The following is a 24,400-nucleotide window of genomic DNA, read 5'->3' as shown; positions in this document are numbered from 1 at the left end:
AACAAGAGAGACGAGGAGAGGACAGGCTTCGAATTACTGATGATTATTAATTAATGAGTCATTTAGTAGACTCCTTTATCCAAAGCGACTTACAGAGATTAGGGGGTGAATTATGCATCAACAACTGCTGCTGCAGAGTCACTTGTACAGTTGTCAGACCAGGGGAATTGTGTATTAGTTGAACACAGTTTTAAAACCAAGCACGATCTTGATTGTTAATGTAAATCTGAGGGAACACAAAGCCAGAGGACTGGCAGACCTAGTTTGAGGCAACTTTGTTGTATCAAACATCAAGTCTCCCCTGGGGTAGCAAGCCGTGGCCTGAAATCTAGTCTCTAAAAATCAAGTTCCCTCAGCTTGAGATGACCATGTTAATGTTAATCTTAGTTGACCAGTAGTGTAGTCAAGTCCAGTCACTTCTCACTTGGGGAATATAGAGTTTACCCACTTCTCATTACGGAATAAGTGTTTACTCACTCCTTCTCTCTTGTGTTTGAGCAAATCTTGACTACACCAAGGGTTAAAGCTATGGCATATTCCAGTTTATTATATAAAGTGACTCAGATGCATTTAATGATGGTGAGAATCTCTTCTGATTAGCCCACAATTTTACACAACTGACAATCAGGTAATCTGCTGGGCATCTCTGCACAGCCTTAGTGCCGACCGTGAATGCCAGAAAGGTTAGTTTAGCCACTTCTTTTTTACCACTATAGCTGACCATATTAATGCTGGAAGATTAAACATGGTGTACATGCCTTCTGAGTAGTACCCCAGATAGGGTACTCGGAACACAATATTTATTAAGAAGGAAAAGCTCAAATCATTTTATCGCCACCCCTGCCATTTATTGATATTTTGTAAACCACTGTACTTTTTATAATAATTTATGAGATATAACTGTAAATATAAATGCAAGTCATTTTCATGGAGCAGTTTCATTGAACTGTGAACAGTTTAATGCTTGGTATTTAATCCCCAAGGGTTTGTTTTTAAACATTCTAGAACAGTGCTGCACAAACCGATTAATCTAATTGAGCTCTCCACAGAAATCAAGGGTCGACAAATCAGATGAGGGTTGCTGGTGTTTATTGGGCTAATTTACCATTTTCGTGAAACAAGTGAAGAAACAGCATTTTTTAATTATAAACTATATTTACATGCACTATATTTAATGCAAAATAAATCAGACCAATCCTTACTTTAACTGTGGGGTCTGTCTCTGAGCCGTGCCGGGTCCTGGCTGCCCCTGTCCCTGTGCAGCTGGCCTGGGCTGCTGTGGTGGGAAAGCACCCAGCTTGATGGCCTGGTTGGGGGAGGTGCCGGCAGACCTGGCTTTCTGGGGGGAGCCCGGTGATTTCTGTGACTGGGAGGCGCTCTGCTGCTGGGGGTTCTGGAGCTGACACCCCTGGGGCCCCGATGTAGGACGAGGGCCACCTGTCACATACACACACACACACACACACTTTCAGCATAGTGAGGACTTACAGCCAGAAGTCTATGCTTCTGGCTAACTAGTTCTGCGGTATGAAGGGATGCCTTATTAACAGAGTTACCAGACATCCCGGGAAAACTGGGATTGTCCCAGTTTTCAGCCTTAATTTTGTGACCCAGTCAGAAACAGTAAAATTGTTAAATAGTCCTAGTTTTGCTACTATATTAAAACAATTTTTAATGTACAAAATTGTTGCATTGTGCTCAGCAAGTTAACAACAGACTAATTTATATTACGCTATATAAGTGCCATCCAGAAATGAAATAACATCTTATAGATTATTTGTTTCATAATTCATATTCTGTTTAACTTCCTGGACCATGGCTAGTTTTAAATAAATAATAATCTTTGTAGTGCCACCAGCCAATTGTGTTTTCATCAACATAGTCATATTTATAATTGATTTAATATACAATAATACTATATATATATATAGAACGGCCAACTTAAAAAATGAAAAAGTGTTGAACAAAACATCCCTAAAGCCATCCTCGTCCTTTTGTTCAGTATACCGAACATGTTTCATTTGAAATTGCCTGCGCTATCGTCAGCCAGAGAGCCCTTAGGTACTGAACATTCAATATTTTGGGGTCCAAAATATTGGTCTTATATTATGTATGCAAAATTGCTTTATATGGGGAGAAATTATCATCGTTATCATCCTTTTTTTTTTTTTTTTTTTTTTAACTCGGCCCCATACAGTTAGCCACGTATAAAAGGGTTAAACAACGACCGGTCTTAATAGCATTGCCAAAATGTGTAGGTCCTGCTCTAGCCTCCACTTTAAAAACCTAATCCATGATGTTAGTAAAGAGTTCGATACTTAGCTAGAGTGATAAGAGATTAAATTACAGGTGATGTCAGGTACTAGTGGATAACACTGCATTACAATATAGCTTTCGTTATATAGTTCTAGTGAACAACATGTCACAGACGTTGAACACATTAGTAACTCAAGAGTTAGCTCCTTAATTTAAGAAAGCATACTAATGTTACAAAACGAGACACAGAACACATTGATAGTGGTGAAGACAACTTGAAATATACAACATGGTTGGTTTCAGTTTTCAAAAAAATAGGAGTTCATCTGTGATAACACATTAATCAATCGCCACTGTGGGTAAACAACAGCGAGCAGTAAACTCATAGATCATCAATGTCCTGGCAAGCTGCACTGTACTGTACCCACCGTGTGACGCTGGCTTGGGCTGAGCTCCTGGGCCGGGCTGAGGCTGGGTTTGGGTCTTCGCTGGCTGGGGCTGAATCTGCTGGGGCTGAACACACACCAACACTGTCAGGGTTACCATGGCAACCACAACATACATTCACACTTTACAGAAAAGTTAGAAAACTCTTTGGATCCCATTATATTCCCAATAAATAAATCCAATTAGTAGAATTGCCAGCAATGGTTATGCCAAAAATAATTAAAACAATAAAATAAAAGCCAAACCTGTGAAGATGCAAGACGTGGCTGAGGCGGGTGGGGGCCTGTGACAAGCTGAGTCATTCTAGTTATAACCAGGTCTGCTATAAGCTGTCGATCTTCCTCCACATGCTCTCCAATCAGCGGCATGGAGCTGTCCATCACCTGCACCAAGCAACACCAGAGACTGTGAGAACCACAGACACATCCAGCTAAGGACATTGCAATGAACCAGAGACTGTGAGAACCACAGGCACACCCAGCCAGGGACACAGCAATTAATCTCCTCCTAGTGGCTGATCACTTAATAACACTGACATCAGCATAAGACTCATCCTTACCTCTTGACTGTAAACTCGCTCTTTAGTTGAATGCTGAGGCGTTGAACATGGTTTGCAGTTCGCATCCTGTCCCTGCCTTTCTATTCTATCCAATGGGTTAAAGATGCCAAGTCATTACAACACCCAAAAGACACAGACCCTTCCGCAGTAGCCCATACTGTTCTGCTGTGAAGGAGCTCTGTAGTTATGTTTCATTTGAGAGGTCGGGAATCCAAATGAATTATTGTTGTGCCCCCTCCTTGTAAAATTGAAATGAACTATCAGGGGGGAAGGGAAGTGTGTGGTTGACCAGTTTTAAACCTTATGTTGGGCTATCAAAATCTAGATAACAGCAAACTCTTTGAAAATCACTTCAAAGGGACTGCGATAAATGATGACAATAGCAGAATTCAACCAGGCACAATACTCATTATACATAAACCACACTGCAACCTATCAGCAGCAGCTACACTTACAATTGCTCAAACAGTGTAGATCTCACACTCAGAACGTCCATGACAAAGCCTTCGAAACGTTTAAACCACAACAGAATCGACATAAACAGATTGAATACGTTAAGATCAGCTCTAATCATGTTCTGAGTTTTCTTTCTCTTGCACTCTTTGTATGACAGACCTCACACAGCAAAGACTGCGCGAGAAATTCAGAAAAAATCGTGGCCACCGAATCCTTGGAACCATTCATTAAAACTGTTTTGCAAAGGAAATTGACAAACAGTACTAGGTATTGAATGGATTCCAGTCGTGTTCATTTAGAACATGTCTACTTTCAATGTGCATTACAGTGCAATACAAACACAAGACAGCTGTAAACACACACACACACACACATTGTGTTCCTCTGTATTGCATTCTGTGCGACCATGTTTTGTATTTATTACACTTAAATACTGTACAGCAACATGTAAGCCGCCTTATATTTTTATTTCCCAAAATGCAGAGTTGGAAATATAACTCCTATTGCATAGCAGTGTGACCCATTCCAGGTGTTAACACAAGCTTGATTAGCCACAGTGTATAGATAACAAGCTCAGTGTGTCTTATTAAGAAAACTATGCAGGGAGCAAACTGCTATGCAATGGTAGTCTTATTTCCATCCATGGGGTGGGGTGGTTATCAGTTGTACGACTGATGAAAGTGAGTGATATTAACCTCAATGTGACAATATTCAAAATGAGGCCCACTGACCCACAGTATTCTATCCAGGTCATTCCAATGAGCTGACAGTAAGAGGCTGGTGAATTAACAGGAGTAATATAGTGGGTAAGTACTGTACATAAGAATTGTGTACTCTCTGCAGAGAAAATAAAGAGCTTTTCAGTACACTTGAAAATGTGTGTATGTGTGTCTGATTCCCTCCCATGCCTTTTAAGTTACCAGAGCTGGCAGAGTAAAGCTATTTTCCTTCTTCTTTTCTTAATGTGTTACCAAGAGATACAGTTCACAGGATGCGATTTTATATTAAAAGTGAATCAGATCTTTAGTCAACACAAAACTGTATTTCAGATCATTATTACAGGCTGAAGAAATAAAGGGCTGAATAGATACGAAATAGTTTAATGTGACATTAACAGGACTTTATTACAAACAGCTTCACACCATACCTGCATATTATGTACTGCATGTACAATATGTACCCATTGAAATTATAGGAGCTGCAGAAACAGTATTGTCCACTAGGGGGCAGTAGCTCATTATACATGTTCCTTGCTAGATGAGCAGCAAATTGAGTTTTGACATGGAATGGCCCCATTAAGGTCAAATCGGCAGACAGTGAAGAGTTCTACTGACAGATATATTTCTTGATTCTGCAGACATAAGACACTGTGCCCTGACATTCAATTCAGTGGAGAATGTCAGCCCTGCGGGCATCCAAGGGTGGGGGAGTAGCAATTTATAGAAAAGGCTGTTTCCAAGCAGAGGTGAAGATAGTAGTAAAGAATTAGGAAGTCTTCGGTTTCAGCTTATACTTGCTGTATGCACAGCCACTGTTAATGACATTATCTCAAGGCTCCCAGACTTTTTAGGCACTAATGAATTGGTACTCATGGGTGATTTGAATTATGACTGGCTTTTTGCTAAATCAAATGCTTTAAAAGCTTTATTAGGTTCAACCAAGCTGATAGATGTTTCAACTCATCCTAACCCAAAAGATATAACCGAATCTTCTTGAATTGATTTGTGCTTTACGAATACTCCTCATAAGTACAGCTTGGCTGGTACATGGTAAAAGAGAAGTAGAATTTTAACAAGTAACGATTTCTATCGTCTCTGGATTTCAGCTTTTCCAGACATCAACATTGCTTAGAATTTTTTATGGGCTGAATTTACTTCAGTTATTAATGATCATGCCCCATTCAAAAAACATTGTGTACAAACATACAGTTGTCTCTGGTTTACTAGTGAAATAACTTGTTCCTTAGAGGGCAGGGGCTGATGCTGGGATAGAGCATGTTAACAAAGACAGCATGACTGACAACCATTTCATACCCCGAGGCACACAGGCACACACTTAATTAAGAATATACAATCTCATTACTACCTGAAGCTTGGCATTTGATGATTCTATTATACAGATGCCGTCGGGTGCTGTTAAAACCAAGGATCAATCAAACATTGATTCAAATTCAGCTGAACACAGACAGCAGACGTTGACACCTTCATTATATTTTTGTACTATTAAAGCGTGCAAGGTACTTAAACTATTACTGTGTCTGGATCATAAACAATCAGCTGGCCTGGTTGAACTGGAGTCATTGTTTTTAAAGTCAGCCAGCAATGATTTTTGCTCAACCATTAGCAGATCTATATAGTCTCTCTCTTATTTCCAATTCAATTCCAGCAATTTGGAAATCTGCACATGCTGTCCCTGTTTTTAAAGGAGGTGACCATTCAAACCTAAACAACTACAGACCTACATCTGCACTTCCAGCCATTGCCAAAGTATTTGAGAGTTTAGCAAACAAACAGCTAACACGTTTCTTAGAACAGAATAATATCCGAGCAGATCATGAGTCTGGATTTCATTTGAAACAGTAACACACAGATGGCAGTCCTCAAGGGGACTCATGATATATCACTTGCTTTTGATTCTGGTACATTTGAAGGGTTATCTAAAGCCTTTGATTATGTTGAACATACAATTCTTTGAACAAAATGATGTTGCTTAGGATTTAGTTACAGGGCTGTGGATTGGTTCAAGAATTGCCTAAAAGATCCAACACACGCAATAAGTGCTGATGGGATGGTCAGGGTCTTTGAGCCTCTATGTAAGGGGTATGTCAGGGTGTTTGAGCCTCTGTGCAAGGGGTACCTCAGGGTCTTTGAGTCTCTATGTAAGGGATACGTCAGGGTCTTCGAGCCTCTATGTAAGGGGTACATCAGGGTCTTTGAGCCTCTATGTAAGGGGTGTGTCAGGGTCTTTGAGCCTCTATGTAAGGGGTACATCAGGGTCTTTGAGCCTCTATGTAAGGGGTGTGTCAGGGTCTTTGAGCCTCTATGTAAGGGGTATGTCAGGATCTTTGAGCCTCTCTGTAAGGGGGATGTCAGGGTCTTTGAGTCTCTGTGTAAGGAGGATGTCAGGGTCTTTGAGCCTCTATGAAAGGGGGTACCAATCCTCTTGACCCTCTAAGTAAATGACCTGACTTTTACATAGATGTGACTAATATGAATGTACCTTTACATGCTGATGACACTATTGTATATACGACAGAATACTCAGTACAAGCAGTCCAGGGGGATTGCAAACAGCATTTAATATTGTACAGCAGAGACTATTATAGCACAGATTATTACTTAATGTATCCAAGACAAAAACAGTGCTGTTCTGTTCTAATAATAGTCTTGTTACACTACAGAGAGTTACTAGAGGAAGTTTATTTTTATAAATACCTAGGTATATGGATTGATGAGCATCTTACTTTTAGTTAGCATATTGATAAATTGGTTTTACAACTGAGGCTCAAAGTAGCTTTTCATTTGAGGTGCAAGGCTGCTTTGTCCCTGTATAGCAGGTTAAAGGTAGTGACTGCTACTGTCTTCCCTGTTTTAGATTACACTGATTCTATTGATCAGTTTGCTTGTAAGCAGTCTCTACATCAATTCGATGTTGCAGATTTGTTCTAGTGTTCCTCTTGATGCATCCTTGTCATATGTATATTAAATCAGGCTCTTACCTATAAACTGGAGGCTTTTTCATCGTTTTTTTTAAAGGTTTGGTACTTCCTTATTTTAGTGCTCTGGTGGAAAGGACTATTGTTGGCTGTAGTTTACACTCTCAGGATTCTATTTATGTCCCAAGGGTTCGAGCACGTCTGGGAGAATTATCTTTTGCACATCAACTCCCAAAGGTTTTAAAGGTCGTATCTGGGAATTGCTTCGAACCTCCTGCCAATGCTTCTCCTTCAATCCACATTACCAAAGAGATATGCCTTATTTGTACTATTATCAGATCTCTGTATGCTGCTGATTAAGTTTGAACCACACATTTTCATTGTGCTGTTTGTTCATTGGAATTGTTTTTCATACACTGCAATTGATTTTTTTTTTTTTTTTGCTACTGTTTTCCAAGACCCCCTTGTAAACGAGACCTCGGTATCAATGGATAAATCTAATCAGGCCCTATTCAAAAAGTTGTAACCTGCAAGTTTTATTTAAAGTTTTATTTATTTATTTAAAAGTCAGTTTACAAACAGTTCAATGTGGTTTCCTGAAACGGTTTGAGGCTGTTTTTAAAGGGGTCAAGTTCCATACCTGCCAGACTTTGTTATCTTAACTCATGCATTCCTGTTATTCAGATTCAGTTTACATATCACTTTCTGTTTCAGTTGTCACATCCTGCTGACGTTTTAAAAAGCAGGGTTACCATCTTTTATTTAACATGTTTTACCTTACCTCTCTCTGCTTTACAATGCTTTTCTATGCTTTCACTTTATTACACTTGACTATGCTTTTACTATAGGAACCTTTTATAAGGGTACACCAGAGTGTAACCATGAACCCAGCCCCTGCAATACTCTGCCCTGACTGGATGTAAGAAATAGCACAGAAGAAATGAGGTATAATGTGTAACCCCTGGTGATAACTGTGATATGTAACAGATACTCTTTAAACACTCACAAGTTAAAGCTGTATCAATTGGGTCCACAGGTGTAAAACAAATAGATATTTCTGGCTGTGTGGTGGGGTACTCTCTGTGCGTATTCTGTGTTTTGTATTATTATTATTATTTAAATGTACTGTTGCTTTTTGCTATAATTTAATATAGTTTGGCAGAGGAAATGTGTGCTCCTCCACAGTTGTGGTCCTGGAGATTTAGCCTCATATCAACATGTCAATACAGAGCACACACACACAAATGTATCTGGGACCTGATTCATATTACCAGTTAAGAATAGTGATACTAACTTGTAGCCATTTCAATCTATTCCCATGCAGAACCTTGTCATAGCCATGGATTGCTGACAGTGTTCCATCCAGGTCTTATATTGTTTAAGCAAGTTGTTTGAGCAAGTAATTAGGCACATGTTTCCAACAAGGTCCAACAAGCAAAAGCTTACCTACACCTTAACTCACATTAACTCATTTAAACGAATGAGAGCATTCTAGCGCTGCTTCAGTCAACGAGATCTGTCAGAACAGGATGACATGACAGTGAAATTTGTGCCGACCAACACGCTCTGTTCAACTACACAATAAGAGGGGAGGAGTGAAAACGGCCCTGAAGCTCGTGCAGGATTTGAAACCCTTGGGGAGTACTACTCCTTTAATGAAAGTTCACTGGCACATCCCTTCTCAAGTGGTTTTCCAGCTTCTGGTCTTTGCATCTGGCTGCCTCTAAGATAATGCAGCATCCCTGGATTCCAACTGTAAAATACTGATCACAGGTAATTAAGGGAAACCATAATGTACATCATCTGGCGCTGTGCTTCTCTCAAGACATTAACCATGAGCCTTTGGGAAAAAAACAAGGATTTGAACACAGAGTGCTGTGTTGTTAAGTACACAGTATATATGGACAAGGATTTGAACACAGAGCACTGTGTTGTTTAAGTACACAGTGTATATGGACACTTTATTAGGACAGGTCTTCCCCCATTGGGTTTGGCATCACGCTGGTGTGGGGCATGCTCTCCTGGTATAACTTGGGTCTCTTGATTACTCTGGTAGACTGAACGAATGACATTGTTGTGGATCAAGTCCACCCAGCAATGCTGCACGTATATTCAGAAGGTTAGGGCTGTTTTCAAGAGACTGCTGACAATTTCCGTGGGCACCACATCCCTGGATCTCAATCTAATTGAACATGTTTGGGTTGAATGTGACCCATGCCTACCTCTCTGCTCATACTTTGAGGCACCTTCCAACACCTTGTGGAGTCTGACACATTGTGTCAAGTCTGTGACCAAGGCAAACTGTGAGCCAATACGATAGTAGGTGCAGTTCCTAATAAACTGACCGGACAGTGTACCTACTTACAGAGCGAGAGACTGATGTTATTGTGTGGAGAATCTTTATAACAAGTGCAGCAAATTCATTTGAATTCAAATATTATGAATTAGCAGGAATGCTATTCCTGCTAATTCAGATGCTATACCTATGGAATCCTATGAAACTATTGAAATTCATATGAATCTGCACCCATAATTTTAATGTGTTGTCAACACTGCTACTGATACACTGCTGAATCCAAACAAAGAAACTTCAACAGAATAGGCCAGTGATGAAATTGAAGAAAATGCGTTGTTCAAGTCAGCACTCTTGTGAAAATTTCATTTTGTAGAGGCTTTAAGTTTAGTATCAGATTTATATTTGGTGCATTTGGGTACATGTGAGAGAATCCTTCTGTAGGGTGCAGGAACCACCACCATATTTTATTTTCTGTGTAATGCATTCAAAACTAAACCTTTCAAGACTGAGAGATTTCAACAAGGATCATCCTTTATTTCCCAGTAGGTATGAGGGACATGCCAATACTTGTATTGTTAGAGTAATTACCTTTAAGAAGTATTTGTCCGCAGGTATTACATACATCCATTCCCTGTGTTGATTTCAAAAGAAGAAAAGCTGTCCTTCCCTCACCTTTACAACTGAGTACCAATCAATGGCAATTCACTTGCGCACTTTGTGTTTTAAAAGCCAATTGGATGCACATTTTCCTCTCCTCCTGGCCACTGACATTTTTACCGAGCCCATAAATTCAAAACTAAAATATGTTGCAAAAATAGCAAATGCAAGTGATTTGTCACATAAATGTGACCTTTCCTTAAATCTGAGTCAAGTGCTACCACTGTGGAAACTGGGGTATGCATTCCCTTGTGGAATTTAATCAGAGATTCCATATTGCTAGGACTACAATCCCACAATTCACTGCAGAGATGACACATTTCTAAGGAAAGTAAAAAAAAAAAAAAAAATCTCATATCAAAAATATAAAAGAAAGGTAAGACAAATAATCACTAAAAAATACAAATTAGTTTTAGTGAGTTTGATTAAATAACTGTCACATTGTTAATAATTGTGTAAACAAGGGAAACCAAGGGGCTGCATTGTTTTGTGTTGAGTAATGAACGCGTTTTATTAAATTTAATTAATACAGAATCACTTCAAATGTCTTAAAGGGAGTATTGGCACTAATAGCTATATTGAGTAAGTAACTTCATTTTAATTATGACAGTGCGAGTGGGCTGTCAGTTAAAGTGTCACACTGTCACATGATTTGAATGCAATGAGAAGGACTGTTAGTCTCAGGACATAGGATTCTCCAGACAAACTCAAAGATTTATTGAAAAATGATAATAACTCAATACTGAAGTTATTAGAAATGTACAAAAAAAAAAAAAAAAAACGACAAAAAAAAAACCCAATCTGGCCAGAAAAAGGGATCAAGCTATACTTTGATTATACCAGTTTGTCATTTTTATTTTCATACCTGCTAACTGCTTTGCAGAATGCTTTTTTACAATAGGACACAGCCTTCAGACCGCTAACTCTCTGGTGAAAACAAATACTATAAAATTCCTGGTCGGAAACATGAAGCGCTGTTGGTAACATTCTAAGCTTTTTCCAAGTCGACTGCAAAACCTCCAGCAGTTTAAACAAGTGGGAATTTGAGCAGCACTGCTAAAATGACTGCTTTATTTCAAAGCATTTCTATTTCAGTGTCATCCCTCGCTGCTCTGGCCTTTTGTCTTACTAGAACAGGGCTGTCTGCAGTGAGGTAAACCGCCTAGCAGTTTACTAGGAGGAGGGGATCCATCTGTCCCATACCGTTACCAGACAAGCCTCCACAAACACTGAAGGCTTTAATATTCCCGAGCAAGCATGTTGAACTTGGAAAAGACATTGAGGTTTGTTTATTTTTGTTCTTTTAAATAGAAATAAAATAACCCAAGCAGCCAAATTTGGACAAAGTTTATTAGAAAAAAAAAAAAAAAAAATGAGAGAGTGAGAGAGTGAGAGAGTGAGAGAGTAAGAGAGTGAGAGAGTGAGCTGGAAAAGAGTCCTGGTATTTGGAGCCGGTAAGCAGCTTAGCTGCCCGGACAGTTAGTTAGGGAATCTTTCTGTTATAGTTAGTACTCTATTAAGGAGTTAGGCTTTTGTTTGTTTATTTTGGGTGTTTTGAAGTATTGTAAATAATAAACACACAGGTACCATCCTGTTTAACTTGCATTCCTGGAAGTTTGACTTTCTTTTTTGCTAGAGGACAGTGTAAAAGGTCCGGAGAAGTGACAAACACACCAAACCTTTCCAGAGTTGTCACAATATATATATATATATATATTCTGATGTGGCTGCAGCTGTTTAAGTCAGCTTCAAATGAAGACGCCTTCCCTCGTATAGCAAAGCACACACACAGCTCCAACAAGCGGAGACGCACTGGGGAGGCTGTTTTTAAAACAGTCAATGCGGAAGTTAATTGCCATTGACTGATACCCAGCTGGAAAGGTGAGGGAAGGACAGCTTTTCTTGTTTGGAAATCCACACTTTAATGAATGGATTTACTTAATACCTGCCGATGAATCTTTCTTAAAGGCAATTCCGAGTAGGAGTATCAGCATCCCCCTGTTTTTCATTACTCTTACTTACCATGCCGGTCTATAGTAATTTATATTTTTAAACATCAACGTCCCTGTTCTTGCATTTGAAACCAAAGGAGTAACTGTATTTTCTCAGAAAGCCCATGTAAAAGCTTTTTTGCATGAGTAAGCAGTACAGTAAGACCATTAATTTCAAAGCCTGGGTCATCACTCCTAGTTAGCACCATTGCGGGTGAGAAGAACCAGACCACATTTCCCACACCTTTCAAACAGAGCCTGTCAAACTGCACAGCGTACACCAGAGTACCAGGATGATCTGGTAGAATACAAAATTCAAACAGTAGGTAAGAACTAACACATGGCAGGGTGTGCAGCTGTCCGGTATACAGGGCTTCACAAACTTTTTTGGCTCAAGGTCCGTGCTCCCCATGACTTTGGTCTCCTAGTGATTGTTCTTATATACATCCTCATGCCCTGTCCAGGTTCCCCTCATTAAATTATGTTCAAAGCGAGGCATTAAATGTAAACTGGTCACAGCTTCAACTGTTGCCTAACTGGTCCACTAACACACAACGCTACCTTACAATCCAAACACTCTTTTTGTATTGGGATCAAGGTTTGAGACTCCTTTGGGGTCTGTGATTGGGTACGCCCCGTCTCTGTGTGTATTTAGTTTATTTTGTATTTGTGTTGTAGTATTATGATTTAAATGTATGTATTTGTAAAAAGGTGTTTGAAGTTGGCAGGGAAGGGTTAATTACCTTCCCTGCCAAATCACTTCACGCGTAGAATGTGCCTGAGCCTGATTGAATGATTAACAAGCAGGCACAGCTGCATCAAAGAGGTAAGAATCTCTCTGTCTGGGCTGGGTGTTTAGGAAGTAAGAACGAGAGAGAGAAACTTGAGTGAAAAGAAATATAAGCACTCGCTACTCATGCTCGATTTGGACCAGTACGATACTTTTGTGGCCTGACTACCAGCGATGGTAGGCAGGACCACCGGGATACCACTTTTGGGTAGCAACAGTCTTAGTTGCGACCGCAGTCGCAGGTGCTCAAAAAATAATGAAAACAAGAAGACTAAAGCAAAAGGGAAAATAAAACACAGTAATAAAACTACAAAATAAAGGTGCTACACTTGATGTCGGTCTTAGTGGGGCAGACCTGAGGGAACAGCAGAATGTTATTTTATAGGGCTAGCAATCTCCCCAAGGCCCACGTCTTAGCCACTCAGAGAGAGAGAGAGACCACACACCCTCTCCCCGACCTCTCCGTGTCACTGCCATGACCGACAGGCGGATATTGTAAGGCTGTTGCCCTCTTCCTGCAGCACTATGAACACACAAGAAGAGTCAGCACAGATCCCCCCCCGTTACATACCCTCCCCCTCAGAATGGCACCACTGGTCAATTTGAAAATCTTTCATTTTGATGCAGTTTCTCTGCTCGATGGACTACCCTGAAGGCATAGGGCTGCAGGGCCAAGTACTACCGCGTGATTCTGGCATTGTTATTCTTCATCTGGTGAAGCCATGCTAAAGGGACATGTGGATGTAGTACCGGAGTGACTCAACTGCCCATTTTATTGCGAGACACTCCTTCTCGATGGTACAGGTACATGGTATAGTTTTTCTCGTGGGGAAGGAACTTCCTGCTCATATACAGGACTGGGTGCTGGCTTCCCGCATCTCCTGAGACAACACTGCCCCGAGACCTGTCTCTGACGCATCCTTCTGCAGGGGGAACCTCTTACTGAAATTAGGACTGCATAGCACTGGTTTTCTACTCAGCCTTCACTTCACAGCAAGAAAGGCTCTCTGGCAAGGCTCCGTCCACTGAATTGTATTTGAGGTGACCTTCTGGGTGAGGTCTGTCAAGGGAGTAGCGAACTAGTCCCAAGAAAGAGCGCACCTGGGGTTTGGTCGTAGGGACCGGTCAGTCAGTCAAGGCTTTCACCTTAGCAATCAGTGGTCTGATCTGTCCACTCCCTACTCGATATCCCAAATACTCCAACTCACTCTTACCAATGACACATTTCTTTGCGGGAGCCCCACCTCCCACAAGGATTGCAGCACCGCCGCCACCTTTCACAGATGACTCAGCCAATCCTCATTGTGGTTAACCACATCATCTATGTAAGCAGCGACGTACTGCTGATGGGGCCTCAAAATGCGATCTATCATCCGCTGGAAAATGGTCGGTGCTCCGTGCAACAAAAAGGGCATGGTCCGAAATTGGTATAACCAGAAGGGAGTCAAAAACACCATCTTCTCCCTGGATTTTGGGGTCAGGGGGATCTGCCAGTACCCCTTCATTAAATCCAGTGTCGTCATAAAATGAGCCATACCTAGACGCTCCAGCAACTCATCTACCTAGGGCATAGAACAAGCATCAATCTTCGATTTTTCATTTACTCGCCTGAAGTCAATACAAAATTGAGCTGACCTGTCTGGCTTATTCACTAAAACAATTGAACTGTTCCAGTCACTTTGGGACTCCTCTACTATACCCAGTCTGAGCATCTAGTCAATCTCTGTCTTTATTACCTGCCTTTTGTGCTCAGGTATGTGGTACAGCCTCTGGCAAACTGGCGCCCCTGGCTCAACTTCAATGTGATGGTGGGCTACTTGAGTCTGCCCCGGGACGGGAGAAAAGACATCAGGAAACTCCGCCACCAGCGTCCGAGCCTGACATTTCTGTGTTGGTGTCAGATTATCTGCCATCTCTACCGACCCCTTTTTCGCCAACACAGAAAGAGCAGCCGGCAGGTCTGTGACGTCATCTGCTTGCGCCACTAACAAAGCCTCCTGTTGCAACCAGGGCTTCAAGAGATTTAGATGATAAATGTGCTTTTCTCTCCGTCGCTCTGGCTGGCAGATCTCATAGTCCACCGTCCCAATCAGGCGTGTAACCTCAAAAGGTCCTTGCCACTTCACTAGAAGTTTAGACTCAGGGCTGAGAGCTGGGTAACAATAGAAGCACTATCCCCTGGCTGAAATGTGCACAACTGGGCACCCCCTGTTATATTGGGTCTCCTGTCTACAATGAACCTGCTGCAAATTATCATGTGCCCATTTCCCCACAGACTCAAGACATTTGCACAGGTCCAACACATACCGGATGGAATTGGTCGAATTATGCTGCTGTTCCTCTCACATCTCTCTAACCAGATCAAGCACACCCTGGGGTGTCTCCGCCCCAAATAGCAGCTCAAATGGCGAAAACCCTGTAGAAACCTGAGGTACCTCTCTGATAGCAAAGAGAAGGGGAGATATCAGCTGGTCCCAGTAGCACATGTCACTGTCAATAAATCTGTGCAACATGTTTTTGAGGGTCTTATTAAATGCTCCACAAGACCATTGGTCTGGGGGTGAAAAACAAAGGTCCTAATGGTCTTAATACCCAAAAACGTACATATTCCGCGGACTAGCTGGGACATAAAGTTGATGCCTTGGTCTGTCAGTATTTCCTAGGGGATCCCAACTCGGCAGAAAAACCTTCGCAATCTCTTTGGCAACAGATTTAGCAGATGCAGAGTGGATGGGAATGGCCTCTGGATAACGCGTAGCATAATCCAGTATGACCAATAGGTGTGTGTATCCTGCCACACTCCGCTCCAGAGGTCCAACTAAATCCATTCCACAATGGCACCAATAGAGCTTGTGGGACGGCTCTAGGGCTAGCCTTCTGACACTCCCCACAGCATTCACAAAAACACCTGACATCACCATCCAGCCCCAGCCAATAGAACCATTTCACGAGCCTAGCTTTAGTCTTGTCCCTTCCCAAATGACCAGACAGGGGAATAGCATGAGCCAGCTGTAGCAAATCCTCTTTAAAGGGCTGCGGAATTTACAATTGGTGATGCACCGCAGTCTGTGGTAATTTCTTAACATGGTGCAAAAGGTCTTGATTAATTTCAAAGTGAGGGTACGTGGCGGTGCGTCTGGGCTTGACCACTCGACCATTAACCATAGCTGCTTGGTCAAAGAGCCTGCCCTGCACATCGTCACGCCCTTGCTCGAGTTGGAAGATATGGGAACAAGCTAAAAAATCAGCTCCCATGGCTTCCAGCTCAGGATCAGGTTGTTACTTAGCAGAGGCAGCCGAGCCAGACCCCTGCACAGGCTCCGCGGCCTCCCCCCCAGAATCTTCACTAATAGCCTAAAGTTGAAACTTCTCGGACTCCCTCCAGGCCGGGTCATTAAAATGGAAAATCTCTTCAATTACTTCCTCTTTCTTAACCAAAAGGGAGGACGGGGCCGTCACAGCAGCCAAACAATCCTTTTTTTTCTTTCTTTTTATTTAAATTTAGTTGTCGCCAATTATTATTTTCTCCCCAATTTAGAAATGTCCAATTTTTTTTTGGGCTCAGCTCACCGCTACCACCCCTGCACTGACGCGTGAGGGGCGAGGACGAACACACGCTGTCCTCCAAAGCCTGTGCTGTCAGCCGCCTGCATCTTTACATACTTCAGCTCACCATGCAGCCACCTTAGAGCTACAGCGTCGGAGGACAACGCAGATCTGGACAGCTTACAGGCAAGTCCGCAGGCACCCGGTCAGACCACAGGGGTCAATGGTGCGCGGTGAGCTGAGGACACCCTGGCCAACCTAGCCCTCCCTCCCCCCTGGCGTTGCACGGGCAATTGGGCACCACCCCTTAGGAGTTCCCGGTCAAGGTCGGCATTGACATAGCCTGGATTTGAACTTGCGATCTCCAGACTATAGGGCACATCCGGCCAACCAATCTTTGAAATTCTCACAGTCCTGTCCCAGAACGACAGGTACTGGCAACCGAGGACACAAACCCAATTGCACTCACATCACCTGCTGGCCAATTCTTAAATTCACAAGGCGGTGTGCACATCCCCATGAATAAGTTTAATAATACATCGATGTGGCTCACCTCCCAGCTTGTTCTACACATCGGTGAACTGGTTTCTCACCATGAAGCTTCAGCAGGAGGTTGAAACATAGAAGCTGTCAAAGGGGTTCGATGGTAGAGTGGCCATGCAAGACTCCGGTCCAACACCGCAGCAGCCTGTGGGTGACCCCACCCTGCCCCGGTTCTCGGGCCGGGAGCTCCCACCACCACACTCCATCCAAAGACCTGGCTACCCCTCTCCCCAGTCCCTTTGCCCTCCCTGGGGCCAGTAGAGGGGGTAAGGCTGGAGTAGTGCTGTCTCCAGGTAGCTTAGCATTGGCGTTGGTTCGGCTGCCTAGTACTACTTTGTCAATTGGATCATCCGATCCAAGATAGCAGATGCCTGTCGTTGCACCCACATGCACGGCCCCGGAGCCAAGCACTGCAGAAACCACTCGATGACAATCACCTCCACCAGCCTGGCAGTGGTAGTTGCTCCCAAGTCCAACCATCCCCATGTGTAATCCTGCAAGCGGCGCGCGTTGGCGCTGGGGTGTTCCTCCTCAGCAAAGCTCTCCTCCTGGAATTTGCGGCGATAATCCTCTGGGGTCGACCCCAGGTGGTTGAGGAAGTCAGCTTTCAGCATGGGGCAGTCCTGCATTGGCATGGAATCCAGGGTCCTCGTGGCTGCCTGCGCCTCCCCCATCAGCTGTGGCAGGAGGTAGCTAGCCCAATGCTCTCAGGCCCACCCAGCAGAGATCGGCATAGCCTCGAACACCTCCAGGTATGCGTCTGACCGATCCTCCAGCGTCATTTTTGTTGGCCGCTGTAGCATTTGGTCAGGCGCAGCAGTTCTTACACCACCCTGCCCTACCTCAGTTAGGGTTTGGAGCAGTCTCAGTTGCGGGTGCACTCGCAGGTTCTCAAAAGAATAATGAAAACAAAAGGCAAAAGAAAAAGGGAAAATAAAACTACAAATAAAGGTGCTGCACTCTGCAGCATTTCCCCAGTCACCGCTAGCTGTATGACCCGGGTCTCCGTCCTACACTGCGCTGTTCCTCCACCTATTCTCAGACACTGTTGGGGATCTGCCCAAGGGTTCCCCGCTCTCTAGCTATTTGTTTTTCTTTCAGTTTCTTCTCTTTGGGGGTTTTTCTTTCTCCATCGGTCCACAGTGTTTGTAGAACAGGGCTCAAGCTAGCTCTTTGTCAGTCTTAGAGGGGCAGACCTGAGGGAACAGCAGAATGTTATTTTATAGGGCTAGCAATCCCCCCAACGCACACCTGTCAGCCACTCAGAGAGAGGGAGAGCCCACACACTACAGGCGAATATTGTAAGGCTGCTGCCCTCTTTCTGCAGAACTATGAACGCACCAGAAGAGTCAGCACAGACCTCCACCCTATTACAAAGTCCTATTCTAATCTTTATTATATTGATAATATCTTTGGTTCAGCTCCTATCAAATTAGGTACTGTAAACTTTAATAATGTACAGTGCAATTAGCAGCCGTTACTTGAGCTCTTAGCCAAGTAAGTGGAAAGTCTCACTGTTGCTCAAGGGATCGCTATCCTTCTACCCAGTTATCAGATCCCGTGCCATCATTTTAAACAGAATGCAATTTTAGCAAAGAGAGCAAAGGGCTATCTGATAACCGGTATAAATAGCATGATGGACGTAATCACTGGAAAGCACATGGATGTACGCAGGAAGCTAAAACAAAAGTTCAACTGCCTTATCAATTTCATGTTGGCAAACGTTTTAATATTTGATTCTATTATCCCGTTGAAGGGGTGTATGTATTCCTGAAAATCTGCTATGGGTTCAGTTTTTACACCTGTTTATTATCTAGCATAATGTATACTCACACACATTGTACACTGTGCATGTTTAACAGTATGATATCACTGTGTCGTGGAAGCTATATCTAAAGTAAGAAGACCATTAATTCCATTGCTATAGCATGACGATGATGACTCTTGCCCTCCCACCCCCATTTGATTTTTAAAAAAGGATGTACACACTCCGCTTCAGTGGTCTAACTAAATCCATTCCACAATGGCACCAATAGAGCTTGTGGGACGGCTCTAGGGCTAGCCTTCTGACACTCCCCACAGCAGTCACAAAAACACCTGACATCACCATCCAGCCCCAGCCAATAGAACCATTTCACGAGCCTAGCTTTAGTCTTGTCCCTTCCCAAATGACCAGACAGGGGAATAGCATGAGCCAGCTGTAGCAAATCCTCTTTAAAGGGCTGCGGAATTTACAATTGGTGATGCACCGCAGTCTGTGGTAATTTCTTAACACGGTGCAAAAGGTCTTGATTAATTTCAAAGTGAGGGTACGTGGCGGTGCGTCTGGGCTTGACCACTCGACCATTAACCATAGCTGCTTGGTCAAAGAGCCTGCCCTGCACATCGTCACGCCCTTGCTCGAGTTGGAAGATATGGGAACAAGCTAAAAAATCAGCTCCCATGGCTTCCAGCTCAGGATCAGGTTGGTTCTTAGCAGAGGCAGCCGAGCCAGACCCCTGCACAGGCTCCGCGGCCTCCCCCCCAGAATCTTCACTAATAGCCTAAAGTTGAAACTTCTCGGACTCCCTCCAGGCCGGGTCATTAAAAGGGAAAATCTCTTCAATTACTTCCTCTTTCTTAACCAAAAGGGAGGACGGGGCCGTCACAGCAGCCAAACAATCCTTTTTTTTCTTTCTTTTTATTTAAATTTAGTTGTCGCCAATTATTATTTTCTCCCCAATTTAGAAATGTCCAATTATTTTTTTGGGCTCAGCTCACCGCTACCACCCCTGCACTGACGCGTGAGGGGCGAGGACGAACACACGCTGTCCTCCAAAGCCTGTGCTGTCAGCCGCCTGCATCTTTACACACTGCAGACTCACCATGCAGCCACCTCAGAGCTACAGCGTCAGAGGACAACGCAGCTCTGGGCAGCTTACAGGCAAGCCCGCAGGCACCCGGCCAGACCACAGGGGTCGCTGGTGCGCGGTGAGCTGAGGACACCCTGGCCAACCTAGCCCTCCCTCCCCCCTGGCGTTGCACGGGCAATTGGGCACCACCCCTTAGGAGTTCCCGGTCAAGGTCGGCATTGACATAGCCTGGATTTGAACTTGCGATCTCCAGACTATAGGGCACATCCGGCCAACCAATCTTTGAAATTCTCACAGTCCTGTCCCAGAACGACAGGTACTGGCAACCGAGGACACAAACCCAATTGCACTCACATCACCTGCTGGCCAATTCTTAAATTCACAAGGCGGTGTGCACATCCCCATGAATAAGTTTAATAATACATCGATGTGGCTCACCTCCCAGCTTGTTCTACACATCGGTGAACTGGTTTCTCACCATGAAGCTTCAGCAGGAGGTTGAAACATAGAAGCTGTCAAAGGGGTTCGATGGTAGAGTGGCCATGCAAGACTCCGGTCCAACACCGCAGCAGCCTGTGGGTGACCCCACCCTGCCCGGTTCTTGGACCAGGAGCTTCCACCGACAAACTCCGCCCAAAGACCTGGCTACCCCTCTCCACCAGTCCTTTTGCCCTCCCTGGGGCCAGTAGAGGGGGTAAGGCTGGAGTAGTGCTGTCTCCAGGTAGCTTAGCATTGGCGTTGGTTCGGCTGCCTAGTACTACTTTGTCAATTGGATCATCCGATCCAAGATAGCAGATGCCTGTCGTTGCACCCACATGCACGGCCCCGGAGCCAAGCACTGCAGAAACCACTCGATGACAATCACCTCCACCAGCCTGGCAGTGGTAGTTGCTCCCAGGTCCAACCATCCCCATGTGTAATCCTGCAAGCGGCGTGCGTTGGCGCTGGGGTGTTCCTCCTCAGCAAAGCTCTCCTCCTGGAATTTGCGGCGGTAATCCACTGGGGTCGACCCCAGGCGGTTGAGGATGTCAGCTTTCAGCATGGGGCAGTCCTGCATTGGCATGGAATCCAGGGTCCTCGTGGCTGCCTGCGCCTCCCCCATCAGCTGTGGCAGGAGGTAGCTAGCCCAATGCTCTCAGGCCCACCCAGCAGAGATCGGCATAGCCTCGAACACCTCCAGGTATGCGTCTGACCGATCCTCCAGCGTCATTTTTGTTGGCCGCTGTAGCATTTGGTCAGGCGCAGCAGTTCTTACACCACCCTGCCCTACCTCAGTTAGGGTTTGGAGCAGTCTCAGTTGCGGGTGCACTCGCAGGTTCTCAAAAGAATAATGAAAACAAGAAGGTGAAAAAAAAGGGAAAATAAAACTACAAATAAAGGTGCTGCACTCTGCAGCATTTCCCCAGTCACCGCTAGCTGTACGACCCGGGTCTCCGTCCTACACTGCGCTGTTCCTCCACCTATTCTCAGACACTGTTGGGGATCTGCCCAAGGGTTCCCCGCTCTCTAGCTATTTGTTTTTCTTTCAGTTTCTTCTCTTTGGGGGTTTTTCTTTCTCCATCGGTCCACGGTGTTTGTAGAACAGGGCTCAAGCTAGCTCTTTGTCAGTCTTAGAGGGGCAGACCTGAGGGAACAGCAGAATATTATTTTATAGGGCTAGCAATCCCCCCAACGCAAACCTGTCAGCCACTCAGAGAGAGGGAGAGCCCACAAACCACAGGCGAATATTGTAAGGCTGCTGCCCTCTTTCTGCAGAACTATGAACGCACCAGAAGAGTCAGCACAGACCTCCACCCTATTACAAAGTCCTATTCTAATCTTTATTATATTGATAATATCTTTGGTTCAGCTCCTATCAAATTAGGTACTGTAAACTTTAATAATGTACAGTGCAATTAGCAGCCGTTACTTGAGCTCTTAGCCAAGTAAGTGGAAAGTCTCACTGTTGCTCAAGGGATCGCTATCCTTCTACCCAGTTATCAGATCCCGTGCCATCATTTTAAACAGAATGCAATTTTAGCAAAGAGAGCAAAGGGCTATCTGATAACCGGTATAAATAGCATGATGGACGTAATCACTGGAAAGCACATGGATGTACGCAGGACGCTAAAACAAAAGTTCAACTGCCTTATCAATTTCATGTTGGCAAACGTTTTAATATTTGATTCTATTATCCCGTTGAAGGGGTGTATGTATTCCTGAAAATCTGCTATGGGTTCAGTTTTTACACCTGTTTATTATCTAGCATAATGTATACTCACACACATTGTACACTGTGCATGTTTAACAGTATGATATCACTGTGTCGTGGAAGCTATATCTAAAGTAAGAAGACCATTAATTCCATTGCTATAGCATGACGATGATGACTCTTGCCCTCCCACCCCCATTTGATTTTTAAAAAAGGATGAAGCTTCCTAATTTGTCACGCTTTTTAGCTCCAGACATGCCTTCATTTCCGGAGATACTCATAGTATCACAGTGCGCGTTAGCCCTGACCCCTGCTCTTACACACTTAGGAAGCTGTGCTGTTTCATGTCACACTAAACAAGGAAAGCAAGGCTCACTCCAGCTACTCTGCTGTTAAAAAATCTCAACCCATAGACTGCCGGAGCAGAATATTGACTGCCTCCCTGGTCCCTGGAGTAAAACGCAGGTGGCTAGTGTTCAGTCAGGCAGCTGGTTGAAGCTGAGTCTGATAGGTCTTTAGATGAGGGAGACAATAGAACCTTCTCTCATACGGCAGTCTCTCTCTCCTGTTCACAACCCTGTACCTGCCTGTTGTAGAAGGTCTTTGGAAAAAGCCAAGTATAAAAGCTGTTCTTTAATGTTTTTTTTTTTTAAACTTGGAGTGCCCATTTATTTCCCAATTTGGAGTGTGCAATTATGTTCCCTTACCGCAGCAATTCAGCAACTGGTGTTTACAACAAGGACTGCTGTAGTGCGATGAGGAGAAACAGTCCCTGCCGGTTTTTGCCTCCCTAATCTGCGCTCCCTTGACTGTATGACTCGCCCTGCACACCATGCGGCTGTGCCTTTACCATCATGCGGCTGTGTCAATTTCACCAGTGGTCAAAAAGATACCAGCAAAATGAAAGAATGAAGATTGTAAAAAACAGATTTCAATATCATTTCAAGAGCAGAACCCCATTCACCCAAACCAGCTCAAACACTGGATAAACTGGATTATAATGTACAGGCTGTCAACAGCTTTTAGAGGCCTGGGTTGACCCCTGGTGGCCTTGGGCGTTAGCACTCAACACAAAAACACATTAACTCATTCAGACCACGAGGGGAAGCCTGCATTGTCGTTATTACAAACAGATATTAATGCAACTACTCTGACACAGTGTTGCTAGGGTGACGTGCCCTGATCTACCTGGACGTCTGAATGGTGACCTTACCCTGGAATGTTCAGGCTCAGTTTTGCACTGTATTTCCACCAGACAGGCAGTTCTAATTCACTCGTCAAGTTTTTTTAGGACAAAAAAATGCCTGACACAAACTTCTAAAAAAAAACCAACCTGACTACAGTACTGACTTCCCCCACTTCCTTGTGACACTATAAAAGGCAAACGTTTTTGAACGTGTCAGAGCCTTAGTGTCGGAGGGAATAAAACCCGCCCGCACCGCCTTGGGCGGCCCGCCTGCCTGCCTGCTTGTCTGATACTGAGGAGTGATTCACAGACCAGTGGACTGTTCAGCAGGAAAAGAGGTAAATAAATATCTGATCGGAACTTGGAAACCCAGAAGAAGTGATGCAAGGTACTGTGTTTACACAATTTTTGTACTCGAAAACTTAAATAAATGTTGTAATGGGTGGAAGCTGGATGCAAACTGGTGACCTGCACACCAAAAGTGAGCGTCTTAACCGCTATGCAAAAGAGCAGGACTCGGCTGCATTTGTGGTTTTGGAGTGTTTATCCTCATCTCAGCAACAGGGGACACAATCTATAATGGCAGGGCATCACACAACACTGCCCGTTACATAGTATCAAACACCACAATGTATCCCAAGGTGGAGTAGATACACACACATACACACACACACACACACACACACACACAGACACACACACACACACACACACACACACACACACACACACTTGTCAGTCCAGACAGACCTTCGTATATGTGATTTCACCATGAATGCGGGAATCCAGAAAACAGAGCTTGTGTTTGGTGTGTGGGTGGGATCAGCAGCACAGAGATAGTGATGCTATTGTGCTCAGCATGACTGGGCAGTCTGGACACTTTAAATGGAAATACCAGCCAGTAACTTTATAAACATAGCCATGGTAACTGTGAAATGAGCAAGGAGCTGCTGGGTTCAGGAGCCAACTCAGCCA

At 43.9% G+C, this 24,400-nt stretch overlaps 1 protein-coding gene across 2 annotated transcripts in view; it reads right to left on the bottom strand.

Moving 5' to 3' along the window:
• LOC121319518 (synapsin-3-like) overlaps positions 1-24,400 on the bottom strand; it is a 223,186-nt gene that overhangs the window by 2,304 nt on the left and 196,482 nt on the right. For both annotated transcript variants that reach the window (XM_041257035.1, XM_041257036.1), the window contains exons 11-13: positions 2,949-3,086; positions 2,685-2,769; positions 1,203-1,437 (exon numbers count right to left, since the gene is read on the bottom strand). In XM_041257035.1, the coding sequence (XP_041112969.1) occupies positions 1,203-1,437; positions 2,685-2,769; positions 2,949-3,086 (458 nt within the window). The remainder of the gene's footprint in view (positions 1-1,202; positions 1,438-2,684; positions 2,770-2,948; positions 3,087-24,400) is intronic.

This window comes from Polyodon spathula, chromosome 8 (assembly GCF_017654505.1).
Source record: "Polyodon spathula isolate WHYD16114869_AA chromosome 8, ASM1765450v1, whole genome shotgun sequence".
Taxonomy (NCBI): domain Eukaryota; kingdom Metazoa; phylum Chordata; class Actinopteri; order Acipenseriformes; family Polyodontidae; genus Polyodon; species Polyodon spathula.
Note: the sequence above shows the minus strand (reverse complement) of the source record. Positions and strands in the feature narration are given on the sequence as shown.